Source organism: Mirounga angustirostris, unplaced genomic scaffold, assembly GCF_029215605.1.
Source record: "Mirounga angustirostris isolate CCGP_5_RB_7025 unplaced genomic scaffold, mMirAng1.0.hap1 SCAF_2, whole genome shotgun sequence".
NCBI lineage: Eukaryota > Metazoa > Chordata > Mammalia > Carnivora > Phocidae > Mirounga > Mirounga angustirostris.
The window spans coordinates 71,009,293-71,028,209 of NW_026991710.1; the positions used below are offsets into that span (position 1 = coordinate 71,009,293).

The 18,917-nt window shown below is 42.0% G+C and overlaps 1 protein-coding gene across 4 annotated transcripts in view; it reads left to right on the plus strand.

Moving 5' to 3' along the window:
• Window positions 1-2,202: 2,202 nt before the first annotated feature.
• HERC6 (HECT and RLD domain containing E3 ubiquitin protein ligase family member 6) overlaps window positions 2,203-18,917 on the plus strand; it is a 55,829-nt gene continuing 39,114 nt past the window's right edge. For 2 of the 4 annotated variants that reach the window (XM_054508812.2, XM_045880773.3), the window contains exons 1-8: window positions 2,205-2,789; window positions 4,896-5,055; window positions 7,959-8,035; window positions 11,686-11,913; window positions 13,664-13,761; window positions 15,018-15,145; window positions 16,672-16,808; window positions 18,094-18,161. In XM_054508812.2, the coding sequence (XP_054364787.1) occupies window positions 2,591-2,789; window positions 4,896-5,055; window positions 7,959-8,035; window positions 11,686-11,913; window positions 13,664-13,761; window positions 15,018-15,145; window positions 16,672-16,808; window positions 18,094-18,161 (1,095 nt within the window). In that variant the 5' untranslated portion in view covers window positions 2,205-2,590. Of the gene's footprint in view, window positions 2,790-4,895; window positions 5,056-7,958; window positions 8,036-11,685; window positions 11,914-13,663; window positions 13,762-15,017; window positions 15,146-16,671; window positions 16,809-18,093; window positions 18,162-18,917 lie in introns of all 4 variants that reach the window. The other 2 variants (XM_054508814.2, XM_045880772.3) reach the window with 2 other exon arrangements.

Genomic DNA, 18,917 nt, shown 5'->3' on the forward strand with positions numbered 1-18,917 from the left:
TAAGTATCCGACTTGTGATTTGGGCTCAGGTCATGATCTCATGGGTCATTGGATTGAGCCCCATGTCAAGCTCTGCGCTCAGCAAGGAGTCTGTTTGGGAATCTCTCCCTCTCCCTCTGCCCACCTGCCCCGCTAATGTGTGTATGCTCTCTTTCTCAAATAAATCAATCTTTATTTTATTTTTTAAAAAGATTTTATTTATTTATTTGACAGAGAGAGACAGAGAGGGAACATAAGCAGGGGAAGTGGGAGAGGGAGAAGCAGGCCTCCTGCAGAGCAGGGAGCTTGATGCGGGGCTTGATCCCAGGACCCTGGGATCATGACCTGAGCCGAAGGCAGACGCTTAATGACTGAGCCACCCAGGCGCCCCAATAAATCTTTAAAAAGGAAAAAAAAAGAAATAATACAAGGGCTTAGTGTCTTATGCTGATGATACCAAACTCTTAAAATTTGGCTGAGGAAAGTGATAAATATTTAGGAAATTACTATTCAGAAAAAGGTTATATATGGTACATACTGAAGTGGACCCTAAAGTCTGAATGCTATTCATTTATTCACCACTCATCAACTCTTTTGTCCAACACATATTTATTAGTATCTATCATGTGCCAGGCACTCTTGAGATCAAAAAACAACATTTATCCCTGTCTTTAGAGAACTTAAAATGTAGTAGTAAGGAGAGTGCAGCTGCGAGTATATAAATGGATGCTGTAAATAATAAAAATAAAACAGTAATGCCAATGATGGCTAACATTGTCATAGTCACAATGACCTCTTTTGCTAAACGTAAAGATCAACACTCAATGCAGATTTTGCTCAACAAGCAGCTGACAGCGGTGATCATTTCCTTGTTCTTCACCTGCTTAGTACACACCACCCTTCCTGGATTCCGACGTCTGTTACGTGCTAGTCACTTTTACCTCCCACTGAGTGATCTCATTCAGCCATCTGATGACTGATTTCTCATTTCTATACTGAGGACTCCCAATTTTATGACTGCGCCTTGACTTCTGTGCACAACTCCAAAATGGTTGATCTTATTGTGTCCTTATAAAACAAGCATCTTACAGTTATTACCAGACTGGACTCCTGATCCACCAGCCCCAACATGGAGCCTCCCTCAGGGTTCCACATCCCAGGAAAGGGAACCACCGTTCACCCAGTTGCTCAGGCCAACCTTGGAATAATCCTAATCCCTTTCTTTCTTTTCTCCTACATCCAACCTGTCAGCAAATCTGTGTACTCTTTCAAAACATCTTGTAGTCCCAAGGTCATCCTTCAGACCTGGCCTCCTATAGCAGCCTCTCCTAACTGGCTTTTCTGCTTCCATTTTTGTTCTACTATATTACCATAGCCAGAATGAATCTTTTTTTTTTTTTTTTAAGATTTTATTTATTTATTTGACAGAGAGAGAGAACACAAGTAGGCAGAGTGGCAGGCAGAGAGAGGGAGAAGCAGGCTCCCCGCCGAGCAGGGAGCCTGATATGGGGCTTGATCCCAGGATCCTGGGATCATGACCAGAGCCGAAGGCAGACACTTGACTGACTGAGCCACCCAAGCGCCCCCAGAATGAATCTTTTAAAACTGAAGTCAGATCATGTCGCTTCTCTGTTCAAAAGCTTCCACCTGCTCTCCCTCACCCTCAGCCTCTAGATATGAGCATGACACATTCCCTCATTTTTATGTCCCCTAGGCTCTCTGCTCAAATGTCACTTCATCCAAGAAGTGTTCCCTGAAATCTTATCAAAACACAAGTTCCTGGGGCACCTGGGTGGCTCAGTCAGTTAACTGTCTGCCTTCTGTTCAGGTCATGATCCTGGGGTCCTGGGATCCAGCCCCACCTGGGGCTTCTTACTCAGCGGGGAGCCTGCTTCTCTCTCTCCCTCTGCCCTTGTCCGCTGATTGTGTTCTCTCTCTCTCTCTCACTCACTTTCTCTCTCAAATAAATAAAATCTTAAAAAAAAAAAACCCAAAGTTTCTTTTGCCCGCACCATCTATTACTTTACTGTGTTATTTTATTTTGAGTTGCCACTTGACATTATACTAAATATTTACCTCTTTACAAATAGGAGAATATTAGTCCCAAGAGGATTTTGCATTTCCACTGCCAAAAACAGCCTAGAAAAAAAGGGTAGGCATTCAGATGCTTTTATTAAGCACTCTAAGCACTTCAGGCATCACTCCGGCATATTCTGTTAAATTGCCCTAAGGTTAGATTTGCTGCCTTACCGTCCACATCGCATTGATGTGGTAGCTTCGTTACACTTGCCCAAAGTCACACGGCTCATGAACTTGCTTAGCTAGTATCTAAGTAAATGCAGGAGCTCTTCCTCTGGAGTCCCTCTCTGCTCCTCAGCACTGGGTGCTCACGTTTGAGCCCCAAAAGCCATTGGCCGGGACGTCAGGATGACTAAGGGTGCCAGGGCGTAGGTGAGGTGAGGGGAGTTGGCCTCCAGGGTGAGATCAGAGCCGGGCAGGTCCACCCGGCTTCCGGATTTCTGCTGATCAGCACACAGCGGTCACTAGCCTCTGAGAGCCCGTACGCGCGGCGCCGACAGACCAGGCGCAGGCGGCGGGGCGCGGGAGCGGGATGTACCTCTCCTGGGTCGCCGACCCCCGAAGACCTCTGCGCCGGAGGCGGACCGGCAGGGATGGCGCCGAGCTGCAACAGGCGGCCTCCGGGGAGCGCCACTCGCTGCTGCTGCTGAGCAACGGCGAGGTGCACTCGTGCGGGGACAACAGCCATGGCCAGCTGGGGCGGAGGGGCGTGCAGAGCGAGGAGCAGCCAAGTGAGTGCGGGACAAGGGCGCGGCGCGGGGGGCCAGGGAGATGCGGGCGCTGGGAGCCCCAGGTCCGCTGGGCCCCAAGGTACGGCGAAACGATGCTCTGTGCGTGCGCGCAACTTCGTCAGTTTCGTTTTCCAGAAGCGCAATTTGTTTCGGTTTCCACTTCAGCTTAAAAGCGAAACTGAGAGCGGAACCTAACGGGACAGCGCTCTTCTGAAGAGACGTGGTCCCTCGCACTAAGCCTTTCTAGACCAATCCCTGCCAGTGCGAATCTATCTGGAATAGTGACCTTCCAAACGTGGTTTATGGGTGGGACATCTCTAACTCTCTCAGAAATACCCCAGAGCATCTATTTTCCCTAAAATTAAAAGTATAGTACCATTTTTACCATTACTGATTATTACAGAAACACAGGGAAAGAAATTGCCTATAATTCCAATACCCAAAGACAACTATAATATTTTGATGTATTTGCTTTTTTGCTCTATTATACATTTACTTTTATAAAAGCATGTCATTATATAGTTTTGTGTACACAGTATTTATACAGTTCTATAAATTGCACTCTCACGAAACATAATATCATGAACATATTGCCCTTTAATTATGTATTTTTTGAAAATAACATTTTAAATAGTTGCAAAACATTCCGGGCTTTGACAATACAAGTTAATGCTTCTTCTTTGGTGGACATTAGGTTTTTTCTTCATTAGGGACTTTTATAAATAATACTGTGATTGCCATTATTTGACCAAATTTCTGATTACTTACTTAAATAAATACCAAAAGTTGTGTCTGGGAGGAAAAATTTCTCCTCTATCCTGTTAGTTCTGGTTCTGAAGGCCTGCAAACTAAGCGGACAAAGATTAACCAAAAAAGTATACAATTTTATTAATATTTTATGTGCACAGGAGTTCACAGAAAAAAAAAGGGGGAAACTCAAAAGTGGTTAAACTCAGGGACTTATATTGCATCTTAGCAAAGAAAAGGGAGTTTGGGCTTCGAAGGATGATCAGTTGTGGGGAAGTGACTTGGAAATATATGGGGAAGACTAATGGAAGATGAGGGTTATTTTGGTAAGGACTGTCTATGTAGACTCATCTCAGTGGCAACTCCAGTGATAAGAGTTCCTCTTCTCTTTCTGGTATGGGAGAGAATACCTTTACAAGGGAAATTTATGCCCTACTTTTAGGTAACTAAAGGGAAGGCAGAGAACTCTTCCTGCATCTGTTGATTTTCAGTTGCCTTTGGCGCAAAATAATCATTCTGCCAAAGTGGCATATTTTGGGGTGGCATATCCTGATCCACTTTAGGTGGAGATGAGGGGCAACATGATACTTGATGTCAGATTGTTCTCCAGGAAGGTGATATCAGTCTCTACCTTCACGAGTGTATGAATCTTTGGGACGTTTTTTATTATCCCATAGTTTGAAAATAAATCATTGAAAAGGATAAGATTACAAAGGTTTAAAAAAAGAAAACTGAAGTGTTAGCAAAAACTTTACTCGTAGTGATATATTTAGCTCAAAACCTCTAATAATTCAGAGACAAACACTTTGGGAAAACCGTTTAGATTGACTTTTAGGGATCATGCTATAATGATCAGGTTTTCATTTGTGGGTGCCTTTGGCCATAAGAGGAACGTTACTGCATTCTTCTTTGTGAGAGGACCTGGCTTCTGCCTCTCCCATTCATGGGGAAGGCTCCCTGCCCATTTGCTCCTGATAAGGGATCGGCTATTCTCACTGTTCAGGGCTGGGAAGTCAGAAGAGTAGAGTGGAGGCCATTCCATCTTCTCTCTGTCTCCCCTGGTTTTGCTACCATCATCATAGAGAGGTCATAGGCCAAACATCATAGTCTGTAGAAGTTGCCCTCCTCCATGAAACTCATCCTTTGGAATGGCAACCACATTCCCAAATAGACAGCGGAACTCACATTGAGCTGCTTTCCTTCACACCTGCAGTGTGGATGTCAGGCCTTGATTTGAAAGTCCATTGGAAAAGATGAGAAATCCGAGTGACCCTTCTTTTTGAAGAAAGTAAACTTGTTGTTAAATTAATAATCTTCTGAGTTGTTTTGTTTTGTTTTGTTTTGTTTTTGTTCCTGAAGAACCAATTCACGCACTGAAAACTCTACGTGTTGATCTTGTGAGCTGTGGAAAGGAACACTCTCTTGCTGTCTGTTACAAAGGAAGGGTCTTTGCATGGGGGGCTGGTTCTGAAGGGCAGCTGGGAGTTGGAGAATTTAAGGAAATAAATCTTATACCTACGTAAGTATATTTCCATTCATTCATTCATTCATCCAATATTTTTCAGTTTCATGTGCTTGGCACTATGCAAGATGTCAGGGTACAAAGATGACTATGATAAACACAGTCCCTAGCCCCAATGATTATAGTGTAGTGAGAGAATGAGACAGGAAAAAACTTCTAACATCAATTGTTACTCAATTAGGGTCCTATGAAGGAGAAAGGTGGGGTGAAATGAGAACATGTGACCCTTTGATCTACATAAATCTTATGTATTGGAAATACTGTGGTAAATAAATAAATATAATATATATAAAATATAAAATACACATAAAATATCAATAAAAATAAAATAAATATTATTTTATTTTATTATTATTATTTTTAAGATTTTATTTATTTATTTGACAGAGAAAGACACAGCGAGAGAGGGAACACAAACGGGGAGTGGGAGAGGGAGAAGCAGACTCCTTGCCGAGCAGGGAGCCCGATGCGGGACTCGATCCCGGGACTCCAGGATCATGACCTGAGCCGAAGGCAGTCGCTTAACCAACTGAGCCACCCAGGCGCCCTATTTTATTATTATTTTTAAAGATTTTATTTATTTATTTGACAGAGAAAGACACAGCGAGAGAGGGACCACAGCAGGGGGAGTGGGAGAGGGAGAAGCAGGTTTCCTGCATAGCAGGGAGCCTGATGTGGGGCTCGATCCCAGGACCCTGGGATCATGACCTGAGCCGAGGGCAGACGCTTAACGACTGAGCCACCCAGGCGCCCCAATAAATATTATTTTAAAGTAAAAACATTAAATAAAAGATACAGAAAGCAATCTTATCTGAATTTCATTTCCGACTAAAGCCAAGTCTCCTTGAAAACACAGCTGCCATTAACAGCTTGGAGGGAGTTTCCTATGAATTCAGTTGCTGTGAAGACAGACTGCCCAGTCAACATCAAAAAACCCTATGGAAACTTCCATACTCTCCTACTGAAGTCCTAAATCCCCTCCTTTTTGCTAGGTTGATATATTTAAGATGATTCCACAAATTTTCCATTACTGGGAGCTCCCCTCTGTACATGTAAATAAGCCTTGGTTTTTCTCCTGTTAATCTGTCTATTGTCAGTTAATTTGCATGTCCCATATCAAATGGATCCATACTGGAAAAGGAAAAGTTTTCCTCCCAACATAACCTTTTGGTCTGTTTTAAGCCACTGTATCCTAATAGTTTATATAGTAAGACACGGGGTGGGGAGTGGGGGTGGGGAAGGAGGAAGTGGGGGGGAATCATTTCCTCACAAACAGCTTCCTAGGACGAATGATATGACAAGCAGTCTGAATTGTGTGTTCATGAATTACATGTTTAAGAATTTTTAAAGATTTTATTTATTTATTCATGAGAGACAGAGAGATAGAGAGAGAGAGAGGCAGAGGGAGAAGCAGGCTCCCAAGGAGCAGAGAGCCCGATGCGGGACTCAATCCCAGGACCCTGGGATCATGACCTGAGCCGAAGGCAGACGCTCAACCATCTGAGCCACCCAGGTGCCCTACATGTTTAAGAATTTTTAAAAGCATGATTTTTAATATTTGGAAGTTACTCTTTGTTACGTCTTCTGGTTTTTAATTGTGTAAGAGAGTGCTGTGGCTTTGGGGGACAAGTATTGAACTTGGAATGAAAAGATGAAGGTTTGAGTCTAGTTCTACAACATGATATCTATAATGTGATTCCCTAGAGCAAACCAGAACTCTGAGTTCTACTAGGTTCAACCATATGAAATTGCTGATAGTTATGTTTTTGAGCCACAAAAATGGCCATTTAATAGGATTCAACCTAATGATTTTTTTATCGCATAGGGCTTAAATCAGGTGATATAAATAACAGTGTCCTATAAATTCTAAAGCCCTGTGTCATATGTGCATGAAGAAATTTTTCTTTTAAGCCAATAAATATAGAATAAAAGTTAGTACATTATATACTGCATTAAAAGTCTAATAAAAATCACTTTTTTTTTTTAAAGATTTTATTTATTTATTTGACACAGAGAGAGAGAGAGAGAGGAATCACAAGTAGGCAGAGTGGCAGGGAGCGGCAGAGGGAGAAGCAGGCTCCCCGCTGAGCAAGGAGTCCGATGTGGGACTCGATCCCAGGACCCTGGGATCATGACCTGAGCCGAAGGCAGATGCCCAACGACTGAGCCACCCAGGCGCCCCTAAAAATGACTTTTGTATTATAACTGGATTTGGATTTGGATTCTGCTCTGTACCTTTATACATGTTGATGTCATGTTAAAAATAGTTTGGGGCGCCTGGGTGGCTCAGTCGTTAAGCGTCTGCCTTCGGCTCAGGTCAGGATCCCAGGGTCCTGGGATCGAGCCCCACATTGGGCTCCCTGCTCAGCTGGAAGCCTGCTTCTCCCTCTCCCACTTCCCCTGCTTGTGTTCCCTCTCTCGCTGTGTCTCTCTCTGTCAAATAAATAAATAAAATCTTTAAAAATAGTTTGAAGGCTTTGGAATAAGGGTACTACAGAAAAATAAGAAAATAAAGTTATTTCTGGGGAAAATATGCCCAGGTTACCGACAGTCCTGAAAATGATGGATGCACAAATGCAGACTTGTTGGTTTGACAGCAGTTTCAGACAAGTAACTCCTTAAAATTACTGAAGATTACATGCCAATCAGGAAAATCACCATCACTGTGGTGTTTCTGAATACTACCAAACAGCCTTACATATCTGCAGGCATCCAGAGAACTATTTATTCTATTGTAAAAAACATTAAAATAGCCCAGTTTAGAAAGAAAAGAAAAGAAAGGAAGAGATAGTTATTTCCCTAAACCCAATGTATTACCTGGGATTGTTTTAACATCTGTAGTTCACTTGGTGAGCCACTCTAAAGAAGGATTCATAGATATTGTATCATTTTTATTACAGGAAGATAAAAACTCTGACTGGTATAAAAATTATACAAGTTTCCTGTGGACACTACCATTCCCTGGCATTATCAGAAGGTAAAAAAAGGGTTCTTGGATCTTCTAAGTGTCATTACAAAGTAATTTGTTTGAATAGGAATGATGCCCGTTGATTTTTAATGCACTGGGGCTCATTTTAATGCATTTAGAAGTTTTTTAACTCTTTAGATTTCATAAGCTGTATTGTTCTTCGATTTTTTCCCTATTTTCTTTGCTCTTATTATAGTCTAAGTAGTGCCTGATTCATATCAATGCCATAAAGGGTCATCTCTGTTCACATGACCTGATCTGACTCTCTCAGAATTTAATAACGGATTTATCCGGAACTTTGCCCTTTATGCTGAATGGTTGTATGTACCAGCAAATTCAGGTAGACTAAGGTCTATTTGTCTTTTTTACTTAGATCAAAGAAAGAAAAGTCAAGATATCAAAATTATGACTTTACATTTCTTCTACTAACATCTCCATCCTTTGTCCAGCATCAGTTAAAATGTTTCAATGGAGGGTGTTGCAGAAGAAAAACTTTTCTCCTGTCCTCTTTGGTTCAGTACCTGGGAGTCTGCAAATTTAAGTGATGAAAGAGATTGACAAGAGAAAAGGCATACCAGTTTTATTAATATTTTAGTGCACGGAAGTTTACAGAAAAGAAGTGAAACTCAAGAAGTGTTTAGACTTGGGGGCTTATGAGCCGTTTTAATGAGGGAAAGATTTGGGCTTTGCAGGATGATCGATTGTTGGGAAATACATGGGACCTGGAAATACATGGGGGAAACTAAGGGAAGATAAGAGTTATTTTATTAAGGGTTATCTTAATAGTGAAGTATGGTGATAACATAACATAATAAAATAAAATTTTTAAAAAAGGGGGTTATCTGTGAAGACTCATGTTGAGGCAGACTCTCCATCTCTGGTGATGAGTCACTGCCCCATCCCGGGTGCAAGAGAAGAGGACACCTTCACAAAGGGAAATATATACCTCACCTTTGGGTGGATCAGAGGAGGGCAGAGAACTTTTCCAACACTTGTGGATTCTCAGCTGCCTTTAGCTCAAAATAATCCTTGGGGCGCCTGGGTGGCTCAGTCTTTGGGTGTCTGCCTTTGACTCAGGTCATGATCCCAGGGTCCTGGGATCGAACCCCACATCGGGCTCCCTGCTCAGCGGGAAGCCTGTTTCTCCCTCTCCCACTCCCCCTGCTTATGTTCCCTCTCTCGCTATCTCTCTCTGTCAAATAAATAAATAAAATCTTAAAAACAAAACAAAACCAAAATAACCCTTATGCCAGAGTGGCATATTTTGGGATGGCATATTGTGAGTGCCTTCCAGGGACACGTGACATTTACATGTCCCCCAGGTGATGTCATATGCATAATGGCCGTGGTGCCACAGGGATTCCGGACATTTCCTGGTTGCCTTCTGTGCACCAACTACCATGTGAGATGCTTTACGCCTGTAATCTCATGAAATCACTTAACAAACACAGAAGCTGTGCATTATTTGTATCCTCACTTTAGAAATGAGGAAATTTGGGCTCAGAGACTTCCGTGATCTGCCTAAGGTCACACACTAAGAAACAGAAGTGAGATTTGAATCTATACCTGTTTACATCCCAACCCTAAGCACTCAACTACTGTACCACGCAGGCCATGAGACCATAGCATAATCCTGTGGCTATCGTATAATTCCGTCCTACCATTTCCAGAGATTTGATCTAGGGCAAGTTATTTAACCTGATGATTTTCTCATCTGTAGAAGTACTTATGGGGTGTTTAGAAGATTCAGTGAAAGAAGGAACGCAGTATATCCTGTTATAGCCTGTACAATCCATAGCAGATGCCCGGGGTACAAGAAATACTAGTCTTTCGGGCGCCTGGGTGACTCAGTTGGTTAAGCGACTGCCTTTGGCTCAGGTCATGATCCTGGAGTCCCGGGATCGAGTCCCACGTCGGGCTCCCTGCTCAGCAGGGAGTCTGCTTCTCCCTCTGACCCTCCCCCCTCTCATGCTCTCTCTCTCTCATTCTCTCTCTCAAATAAATAAATAAAATCTTTAAAAAATAAAAAAAGAAATACTAGTCTTTCTTCCTTCCTTGCTTTCCTTCTTCTTAATTATTGAAAGGGCTTGAATTATTTCCCCAGGGTATTGATTTGTCTTTATATTGGTATGGACTGAAGGTTGTATGGAGCCCAGATACCCAGTACATTTGCTATGGTGAACTGTGAGTTCTCATAGACCTTCATATGAGTTTGACATTGTGCAGTGGGCCCTCAGAAATACTTTTTTTTTTTAAAGATTTTATTTATTTATTTGACAGAGAGAGCGAGAGAGCACAAGCGGGGGGAGTAGTAGAAGGAGAGGGAGAAGCAGGCTCCCCGCCGAACAGGGAGCCCGATGCTAGGCTCGATCCCAAGACCTGAGCCCAAGGCAGGCGCTTAACCATCTGAGCCACCCAGACCCCCAGAAATACTTTTCAGTGGTAGAAATAACTTTAGAAGAGTTAAAAAAGAAAAATCAGTTATAATAAACATAAAAATCTGAGCCATTTTAGCATTTTTCTGGGTAAACAATGAAGCATTAGTAGATCTTGATTTTTGACCTCATGTAAATTATCCATCTCTGGTCAAATTCAACATAAAATGTCGGTGGTCTTTTACTCCCATAGAGTCATTCCACAAATATTTTTTAAGTGCCTATGTTTCCAGCAAAGAGGATATAGCAGTGAACAAACCTAAGATTCTGCTTTCATGGAGCTTATATTCTGGGGGGTGTGTAGGGGAAGTGAGCCTTAAACACATAGACAAATAATTATGTCATGTAACAGAGGTAAGGGTGTGAAGAAAAGTAAGGCCGGGTAAGGGGATGGGAGCAAGTACTTGAGTGGAGGAAAGGAATCTTTTTCTTTTATAAAGGATGTTAGGGAAACTGTTATAAGGTGAGCAGAGACCAAAAGAAGGGAGGAAGGGGGACATGATGCTAAGGCCATGATCCAGAGGTATGATCTAGATGCAAAGGCCATTAATGAGGTAGCAGCATGCTCAGCAGTATGCTTAGGAATAGCAGGGTCCCTGGAAAGGTCTGAGCAAGGGAGCGATAAGGTCTGAGACGTGTCATGGTGAATCCTGGTGACCTGGGGCTTGTGAGCCTTGGTGAGAATTGGCCTTTTATTGAGTAAGATAGCAAATTCCTAAAGGGTTCAGTCTGACTTATTTTTTTAAAAAGAACACTCTGACTGCTCTTTGGAAAACAGACAAAGATGGACTCTGGGAGCCCAGTGAGGGGCTGTTGTAAACTTCCAGGAGAAAAGTGATGGTGGCTTGGTGGCTAAGGTGGTAACAGTGGAGAGGTGAGAAGTGGTCAGATCCCAGACACATTTTAAAGATAGAGACTTCAGGATTTGCTAGGCTAACGGGTGTAAAAGAAAGAAGGGAGTCAAGGATGACTCCAAGATTTCTGGTCTGAGCAGCTGGAAGAGCAGAGTTGCCCTTAACTGGAGGGGAAAGAGGAGTGGATGTTGTTGGAAGGGACTTTTGAAGGTGTTCTTGACCATCCTCCTTGCTTTTAGTCAGAATACTCGAACCTCCTTTATCCCTATTTTAGTTATTAATGACTTTTAGAATGAGGGTGGTAGTTTCTACTTGAATTTGGTATTCCAATGTATTTGTAATTCTCGATTTCTCTGCTTTATTTTTATAGATGGCCAACTGTTTTCATGGGGAAGTAACAGCCATGGGCAGCTGGGCCTGGGGAAGGAGCGCCCCTCCCAAGCCAGCCCGCAGAGGGTGAGGTCCCTGGACGGCATCCCCCTCACTCAGGTGGCCGCAGGCGGGGTCCACAGCTTTGCCCTGTCTCTCTCTGGGGCTTCATTTGGCTGGGGAAGCAACAATGCAGGGCAGCTGGCCCTCTGCAAGAATAATGTCCCAGGTAACGAGATAGTCTTCTTCTTGCAGTAAATCATTCTTTCTCTCCAGTTGGAAGACCAACTCTGCAAAGGGGATTCTCGACGATTAGAGCAGTGATTCCCAAACTTTGTGACACATTAGAATCACCTGGGGAGCCATCTTAATTTTTGATTGCCACTATAATATATTACCACAAACTTGTGACTTAAAACAACATAAATTTATTATCTTATAGTTCTGGTGGTCAGAAGTTTGATTCAGGTCTCACGGGGCTAAAATCAAGGTGTCAGCAGGGTTGTGTTCCTTTCTGGAGGCTTCAGGGCAGCCAGGTAGGGGATGGGGATGGGCCTTGCACCATTTTCTTGTCTTTTCCCCCTTCTAGAGTCCACCTGCATTCCTTGACTCATAGCCCCCTTCTTCAAAGTCAGCAATGGCTGGTGAAGTCTTCCTCAGGTCACATTACTCTGACAGTGATTCTTCTGTTAAAGAACCCTTGTAATTACACTGGGCCCACCCACATAATCCAGGCTAACCTCCTTATTTTATTTTTTTAAAGATTTTATTTATTTGAGAGAGAGCAAGTATGAGAGAGCACAAGCAGTGGGGAGGGGCAGAGGGAGAGGGAGAAGAAGACTCCCTGCTGAGCAAGGAGCCCGACATGGGGCTCCATACAAGGACCCCGGCGCCAAGACCTGAGCCGAAGACAGACACTTAACCGACTGAGCCACCCAGGTGCCCCTAACCTCCTTATTTGAAGGTCAACAGATGAGCAACTTTAATTCCATCTGCTTCATTAACTCCTCTTTGCCAAGTAACCTAACATATCCACAGCCTCTGGGGAAGGACACGGACAGCTTTGAAGCCTTTTATTTTGTCTGCCATAAGAGCATTTAAAAATCCCAGCGCCCAAGTTAGACCCCATACCAAGTAAATCAGAATGTCTGGGGATGGAAGCCAGGCATCAGTCTTTATTAAAGGTTCCACAGGTTATTCCAATGTGCAGCCAAGCTTGCACATTGGATTAGAAGATGTTAGCAGGAGAAACAACCAGTTCGTCTGATAATCCTTAAACTCCCTGCGAAACCTTCCCCATGAGCGCATGAGCCCTATCCCTCCTCCCTCCTCTGTTCAGTTCCTTACAGGACTGGCTAACAGATATTCAGCAGGTACTTAGATCTCATCTCATTTAACTCAGTCAACATGAAGTAAGTCCTCTTATTTTCTCAATTATTATTTCATGCTTGCAGAACACCGACTATGTGACAGAAATGAATATGACATAATGGTAATATTATTGGGAATAAAGGTCTTAAAACTTAGCTTTCTGGGGCGCCTGGGTGGCTCAGTCGTTAAGCGTCTGCTTTCGGCTCAGGTCATGGTCCCAGGGTCCTGGGATTGAGCCCCGCATCTGGCTCCCTGCTCAGCGGGAAGCCTCCTTCTCCTTCTCCCGCTCCCCCTGCTTGTGTTTCCTCTCTCGCTGTGTCTCTCTCTGTCAAATAAATAAATAAAATCTTAAAAAAAAAAAACCCAAAAACTTAGCTTTCTAGGAGAATAGCCTTAGGCATTCCAGAAGATTTAATAGTTTTCAGAAATAGTTGCTAAAAGACTGTTTTTCTTTCTTTTCCAAAGCAGGGCCTTCCCTCTGTTTATAATACTTCTGAGTGCTCATTTTAAAAATTATGCTAACGAATTATAAGATGATAAAAATATTAAAAGATGTGAAAACTCATGAAATCTGAGTCTTATACTCTAGAGATTCTGCTTTCTTTCAGTACTGCAAAGCTTCAAGCCTCATTCAATTGGTGCGCTGAAGAATCTAGGTGTGATTTATATCAGCTGTGGTTATGAGCATACTGCAGTGCTTACCCAGGTAATCTAAAATGTTTTGCTATTTGTTTTTGAATTCCTGAGAAATGTTACCACAAGGTACATGTACTGACTGTTGTTGAAAGCAATGTGTGTATCAATATCTCAGCATATCCATTCAATGTACAAATATCTGAAGAGGAGAAATTAACCAAATATAAACCATGAAATTTTCAAGATCTTATAACAGAAGCTAATTTCAGCTTTAAGAAATATTTTTAGATACCCACTAAATTAGATTAACGGGGTGCCTGTTTGGCTCAGTTGGTAGAGCATGCAACTCTTGATCTTGGGGTTGTAAATTTGAGCCCCACGCTGGGTGTAGAGATTGCTTAAAAATAAAATCTGAAAAAAAAATTAAAAAACGATTAATATAGGAGCTAATCCTTTTAGCAATTATTCATTCATAATGTAGTTATACAGATGAAAATTAATGTAGAAGCAACAAAGTAATTTTTACAGGTTTCAATAACCCAAATTAGAGACTAGAACCTACTTTGTTCCGTTTCTTGCTTGACACAATTACAAGCCCGCTTTGTAAATGTTTGCCTCCTCTTCTTGTACTGACCAAATAGTATGTTCCGATGGGATGGATTCTCTCCATAGCCATAAGGAATAGACTTGAAAACTATTTGTGTGGTTGAAATGTTTATTTAAAAACTAAATGAATCACTGACCTCTATCTCTGAAACGAATACTACATTATATGTTAATTAATTGAATTTAAATGTTTTTTATTTAAATAAGCTAAAAAGTGAATAAAAACTAAATATCTAAAGTAATTTGCATTATTTATTTTATTTATTTATTTTTTATTAGAGAGAGAGTGTGCATGTACATGAGTGAGGGGGTGGGGGGCAGGGGCAGCAGGAGAAGGAGAGAGAGAATCCCAAGGACACCTCGCCCACTCCCCCCCTCACACTCACTCTATCTCTCTCTAAAAAAAAATCTTTTGAGAAAAGATTATTTTCAGAGATCTCAAAGAAATAAAGCAACCATCTACTTAAATGTTAGTGTTACTCTTAAACCAATTAATTTGTCCATCCATTCATTCTACAATGAATGCCAACGGTTTCTCACATTTAATGAGTTAACCCTTACATTTATTACTAGAAATAATAAATATAAGACCCCTCCCCTTTATATAGAGCTTATATTTCACACAGTGCTCTCATACAATTCTCTGATGATACTTACGCTTTAAGTTTTTAGTTACTTTTTAAAATCTGAAATTCGTCTGATTCTGTCTTTTTCAAACAGACTGGGAAAGTGTTCACATTTGGAAGCAATAGCTATGGACAGCGAGGACACAGCCCCACTGCTGAGAAGGAAGGTCCACAACTCATGGAAGGAATTGATGGCCTAGTTTCACAGATAGATTGTGGAAGGTAAGGGGCTAGTTTTTTGTTTTTAGTGTGAGTAGAGAGTGTTGTATTTTATTACTTCGAAATGACTCCTTAGGGCAGCCCTCTCAGGTCCTCTCCCTCTTCCGGAGCTTTGTACTATGGTTCAGTAAACTTGGCTGTTCATCAGAAAAAAAAAAAAAAGACTCCTCAGCAATGTTATCAAACCTTAAAACCCAAAATATGTGACTAGTCTTTTTATAGATCATTTTCCTTTCTGAAAATTTACTTCTTTCAAATATAGTTTAAGTTGTCTATTTTTTCTCATTTATTCTAGACATTTCATTTATTTAATAAGAATTTATTGGAAGTCTGCTGTGTATAGACCACCTTACTAGGTGCTGGGGGTTGAGAGGAGGGTTTAAGATAAAAATAGTGGTGGGGCGCCTGGGTGGCTAAGTTGGTTAAGTGTCTGACTCTTGACTTCAGCTCAGGTCATGATCTCAGGGTCCTGGGACTGAGCCCTGCCTATATCGGGCTCTGCACTCAGCACAGAGTCTGCTTGAGATTCTCTCTCTCCTCTCCTTCCCCCTCTAACCTGCCCCTGCTCGTGTGCACACTAGAGCTCTCTCTCTCTCTCTCTCTCTTAAATAAATAAATAAAAATAGGAGCGCCTGGGTGGCTCAGTCGGTTAAGCGTCTGCCTTCGGCTTGGGTCATGATCTCAGGGTCCTGGGATTGAGCCCCACATCAGGCTCCCTGCTCAGTGGGGAGTTTGCTTCTCCCTCTCCCTCTGCCTGCCACTCTACCTACTTGTGTTCTCTGTCTCTCTCTGTCAAATAAATAAATAAAATCTTAAAAAATAATAAAATAAAAATAGTGGTGTTTGCCTACTTAAGTTGATAAGACAAGATTTAAAGTATTCTCATGCAAATAGAAGATAATATGTATTTGCATATGCATTCAGAGTTTTGCATAACCTAATTATGAGGACACTGAATATTATCTACCCAATTCATAAAAAACAAAGCTTACATTTAAAACACAAATGGTATAGGATGCCTGGGTGGCTCAGTCGGTTAAGTGGCTGCCTTCGGCTCAGGTCATGGTCCCAGGGACCTGGGATCGAGCCCCGCTTCGGGCTCCCTGCTCTGCGGGAAGCCTGCTTCTCCCTCTCCCACTGCTTCCCCTCCTTGTGCTCTCTCTCTTCCTCTGACAAATAAACAAAATAAAATAAAAAAACAAAACAAAAAAACACAAATGGAAGAAACCATAGTAAAGACCCATCGATAATGTTCTATCAAAATAAAATAAAAAAACAAAACAAAAAAACACAAATGGAAGAAACCATAGTAAAGACCCATCGATAATGTTCTATCTTTAAGGTTAGTAATAAGTTAATATTCACCTGCCATTTGTTTAGTCACATCATTTGGTACCCTCTCACCCTGACATTATGATAAGGGATCTGAGTACTTAGTATAAGATAAATCTGTTATTTTGTGTTAGGAGACGTCATCTTTCTCAAAAAGTGTGAGTACTTTGATCTTCATTGTATTCTGTCTCTTGCAGTTACCACACCCTTGCATATGTCTACACCACTGGAAAGGTAGTGTCTTTTGGTCGCGGACCAAGTTGCAAAAGCAGACCAACTCATCCGGAGGCTCTGACAGAGAACGCTGACTTTACCTGCCTGATTTCTGCTGATGGTACGAGTGGTCCCACTAATTTATGATTTTGTTTTAATTGATGCCACTGGAGGAGAAATATTACTTATCTTCTTTTCACAAGAGTACATAGAACTGTGGTTCTTTTTGTACTGTTATTTTTAAATCTGTACAATATGCATCTTTTCTTATGTAATGATTCCTGGAGGTTTTTTTCCTAAAGATTAGGGTAATATGAAAAAGATCCCAAGTCGATGAACTATCAGAAAGATACACTTATATATATTTAATCAAACCTCTTGTAGGGGCACCTGGCAGGATCAGTTGGTGGAGTGTGTGACTCTTGATCTCAGGGTTGTGAGTTTGAGCCCCATGTTGGGTGTAGAGATTGCTTAAAATCAAATAAAAAAACAGATAAACAAAAAAACCCTCTTCTAAAGTACATCACCCTGGTTTCATTATGTAAGTGCATGAAAAATTAAATTTTAAGTATATACAACATGTAACCTGATCAAAATTAATCTTTTATGGTGCTTGTAGTCAAAATTCATCTAGAAGAATATAAATTGCCAATAAATAAGTAAATTTGGCTTGGTAATATATCAGATTTTGTTGTTTTTTTTTTTTTTAAAGATTTTATTTATTTATTTGAGAGAGAGAGCACATGAGAGGGGGGAGGGTCAGAGGGAGAAGCAGACTCCCTGCCGAGCAGGGAGCCGGATGCGGGACTCGATCCCGGGACTCCAGGATCATGACCTGAGCCGAAGGCAGTTGCTTAACCAACTGAGCCACCCAGGCGCCCCTGTTTTTTTTTTTTTAAGATTTTATTTATTTATTTGAGACAGAGAGAATGAGAGAGAGAGAGCACATGAGAGGGGGGAGGGTCAGAGGCAGAAGTAGGCTCCCTGCCGAGCAGGGAGCCCGATGTGGAACTCGATCCAGGGACTCCAGGATCATGACCTGAGCCGAAGGCAGTCGCTTAACCAACTGAGCCACCCAGGCGCCCTATCAGATTTTGTTTTAAAGATTTTATCTGTTTTAGAGAGAGAGAGCATGCACAAGAGCACGGGTCGGGGGGAAGCAGAGGGAGAGGGACAAGCAGACTCTATGCTTCTGCAAAGCCCAATGTGGGGCTCAATCCCATGACCCTGGGATAGTGACCTGAGCTAAAATCAGAGTCAGACACTTAACTGACTGAGCCACCCAGGCACCCCAATATATCAGGGTTTTTTTAAGACTATGTTTTTAGAGCAGTTTTAGGTTTATAACAAAAGATTTATTTTTTTACTTCTAAAAACAATAAGCATGGATTTATACTTTCTTTTAGACCTTGCGGATTTTCAAGTCAAACATATTTTTGCTGGAACACATGCCAGTTTTGTGACAACTTATCAGGTATCTATTATACTTTCTGTTTCTTTTAAAAATATTCTTAAAAAAAACAAAAACAAACAAAAACAAATAAAAATCGTTTTTTTCTGTCTAGATTTCAGAGCAGTGTTTCAAACATTGTATCATTTGGATGTATTCAAATTTTTTACTAAGAAGATCCTCTGTTAGAATGCTTCTTTTTTTTTTTTTTTTTTTATTTGACAGAGAGAGAAAGACAGCGAGAGAGGGAACACAAGCAGGGAGAGGGTCAGAGGGAGAAGCAGGCTTCCCGCCGAGCGGGGAGCCCGATGCGGGGCTCGATCCCAGGACCCTGAGATCATGACCCGAGCTGAAGGCAGTCGCTTAACCAACTGAGCCACCCAGGCGCCCCCTGTTAGAATGCTTCTTTTTTTTTTTTAAAGATTTTATTTATTTATTTGACAGAGACAGAGATAGTGAGAGAGGGAATACAAGCAGGGGGAGTGGGAGAGGGAGAAGCAGGCTTCCCGTGGAGCAGGGAGCCCGATGTGGGGCTCGATCCCAGGACCCTGGGATCACGACCTGAGCTGAAGGCAGACGCTTAACGACTGAGCCACCCAGGCACCCCTAGAATGCTTCTTAAAAAATAATTCTGAGGGGCACCTGGGTGGCTCAGTTGGTTGGGTGTCTGCCTTTGGCTCCGGTCATGATCCTGGGGTCCTGGGATAGAGCCCTGCATCCCTTCCTGCTCGACAGGAAGCCTACTTCTCCCTCTCCCTCTGTCACTCCCCCTGCTTGTGC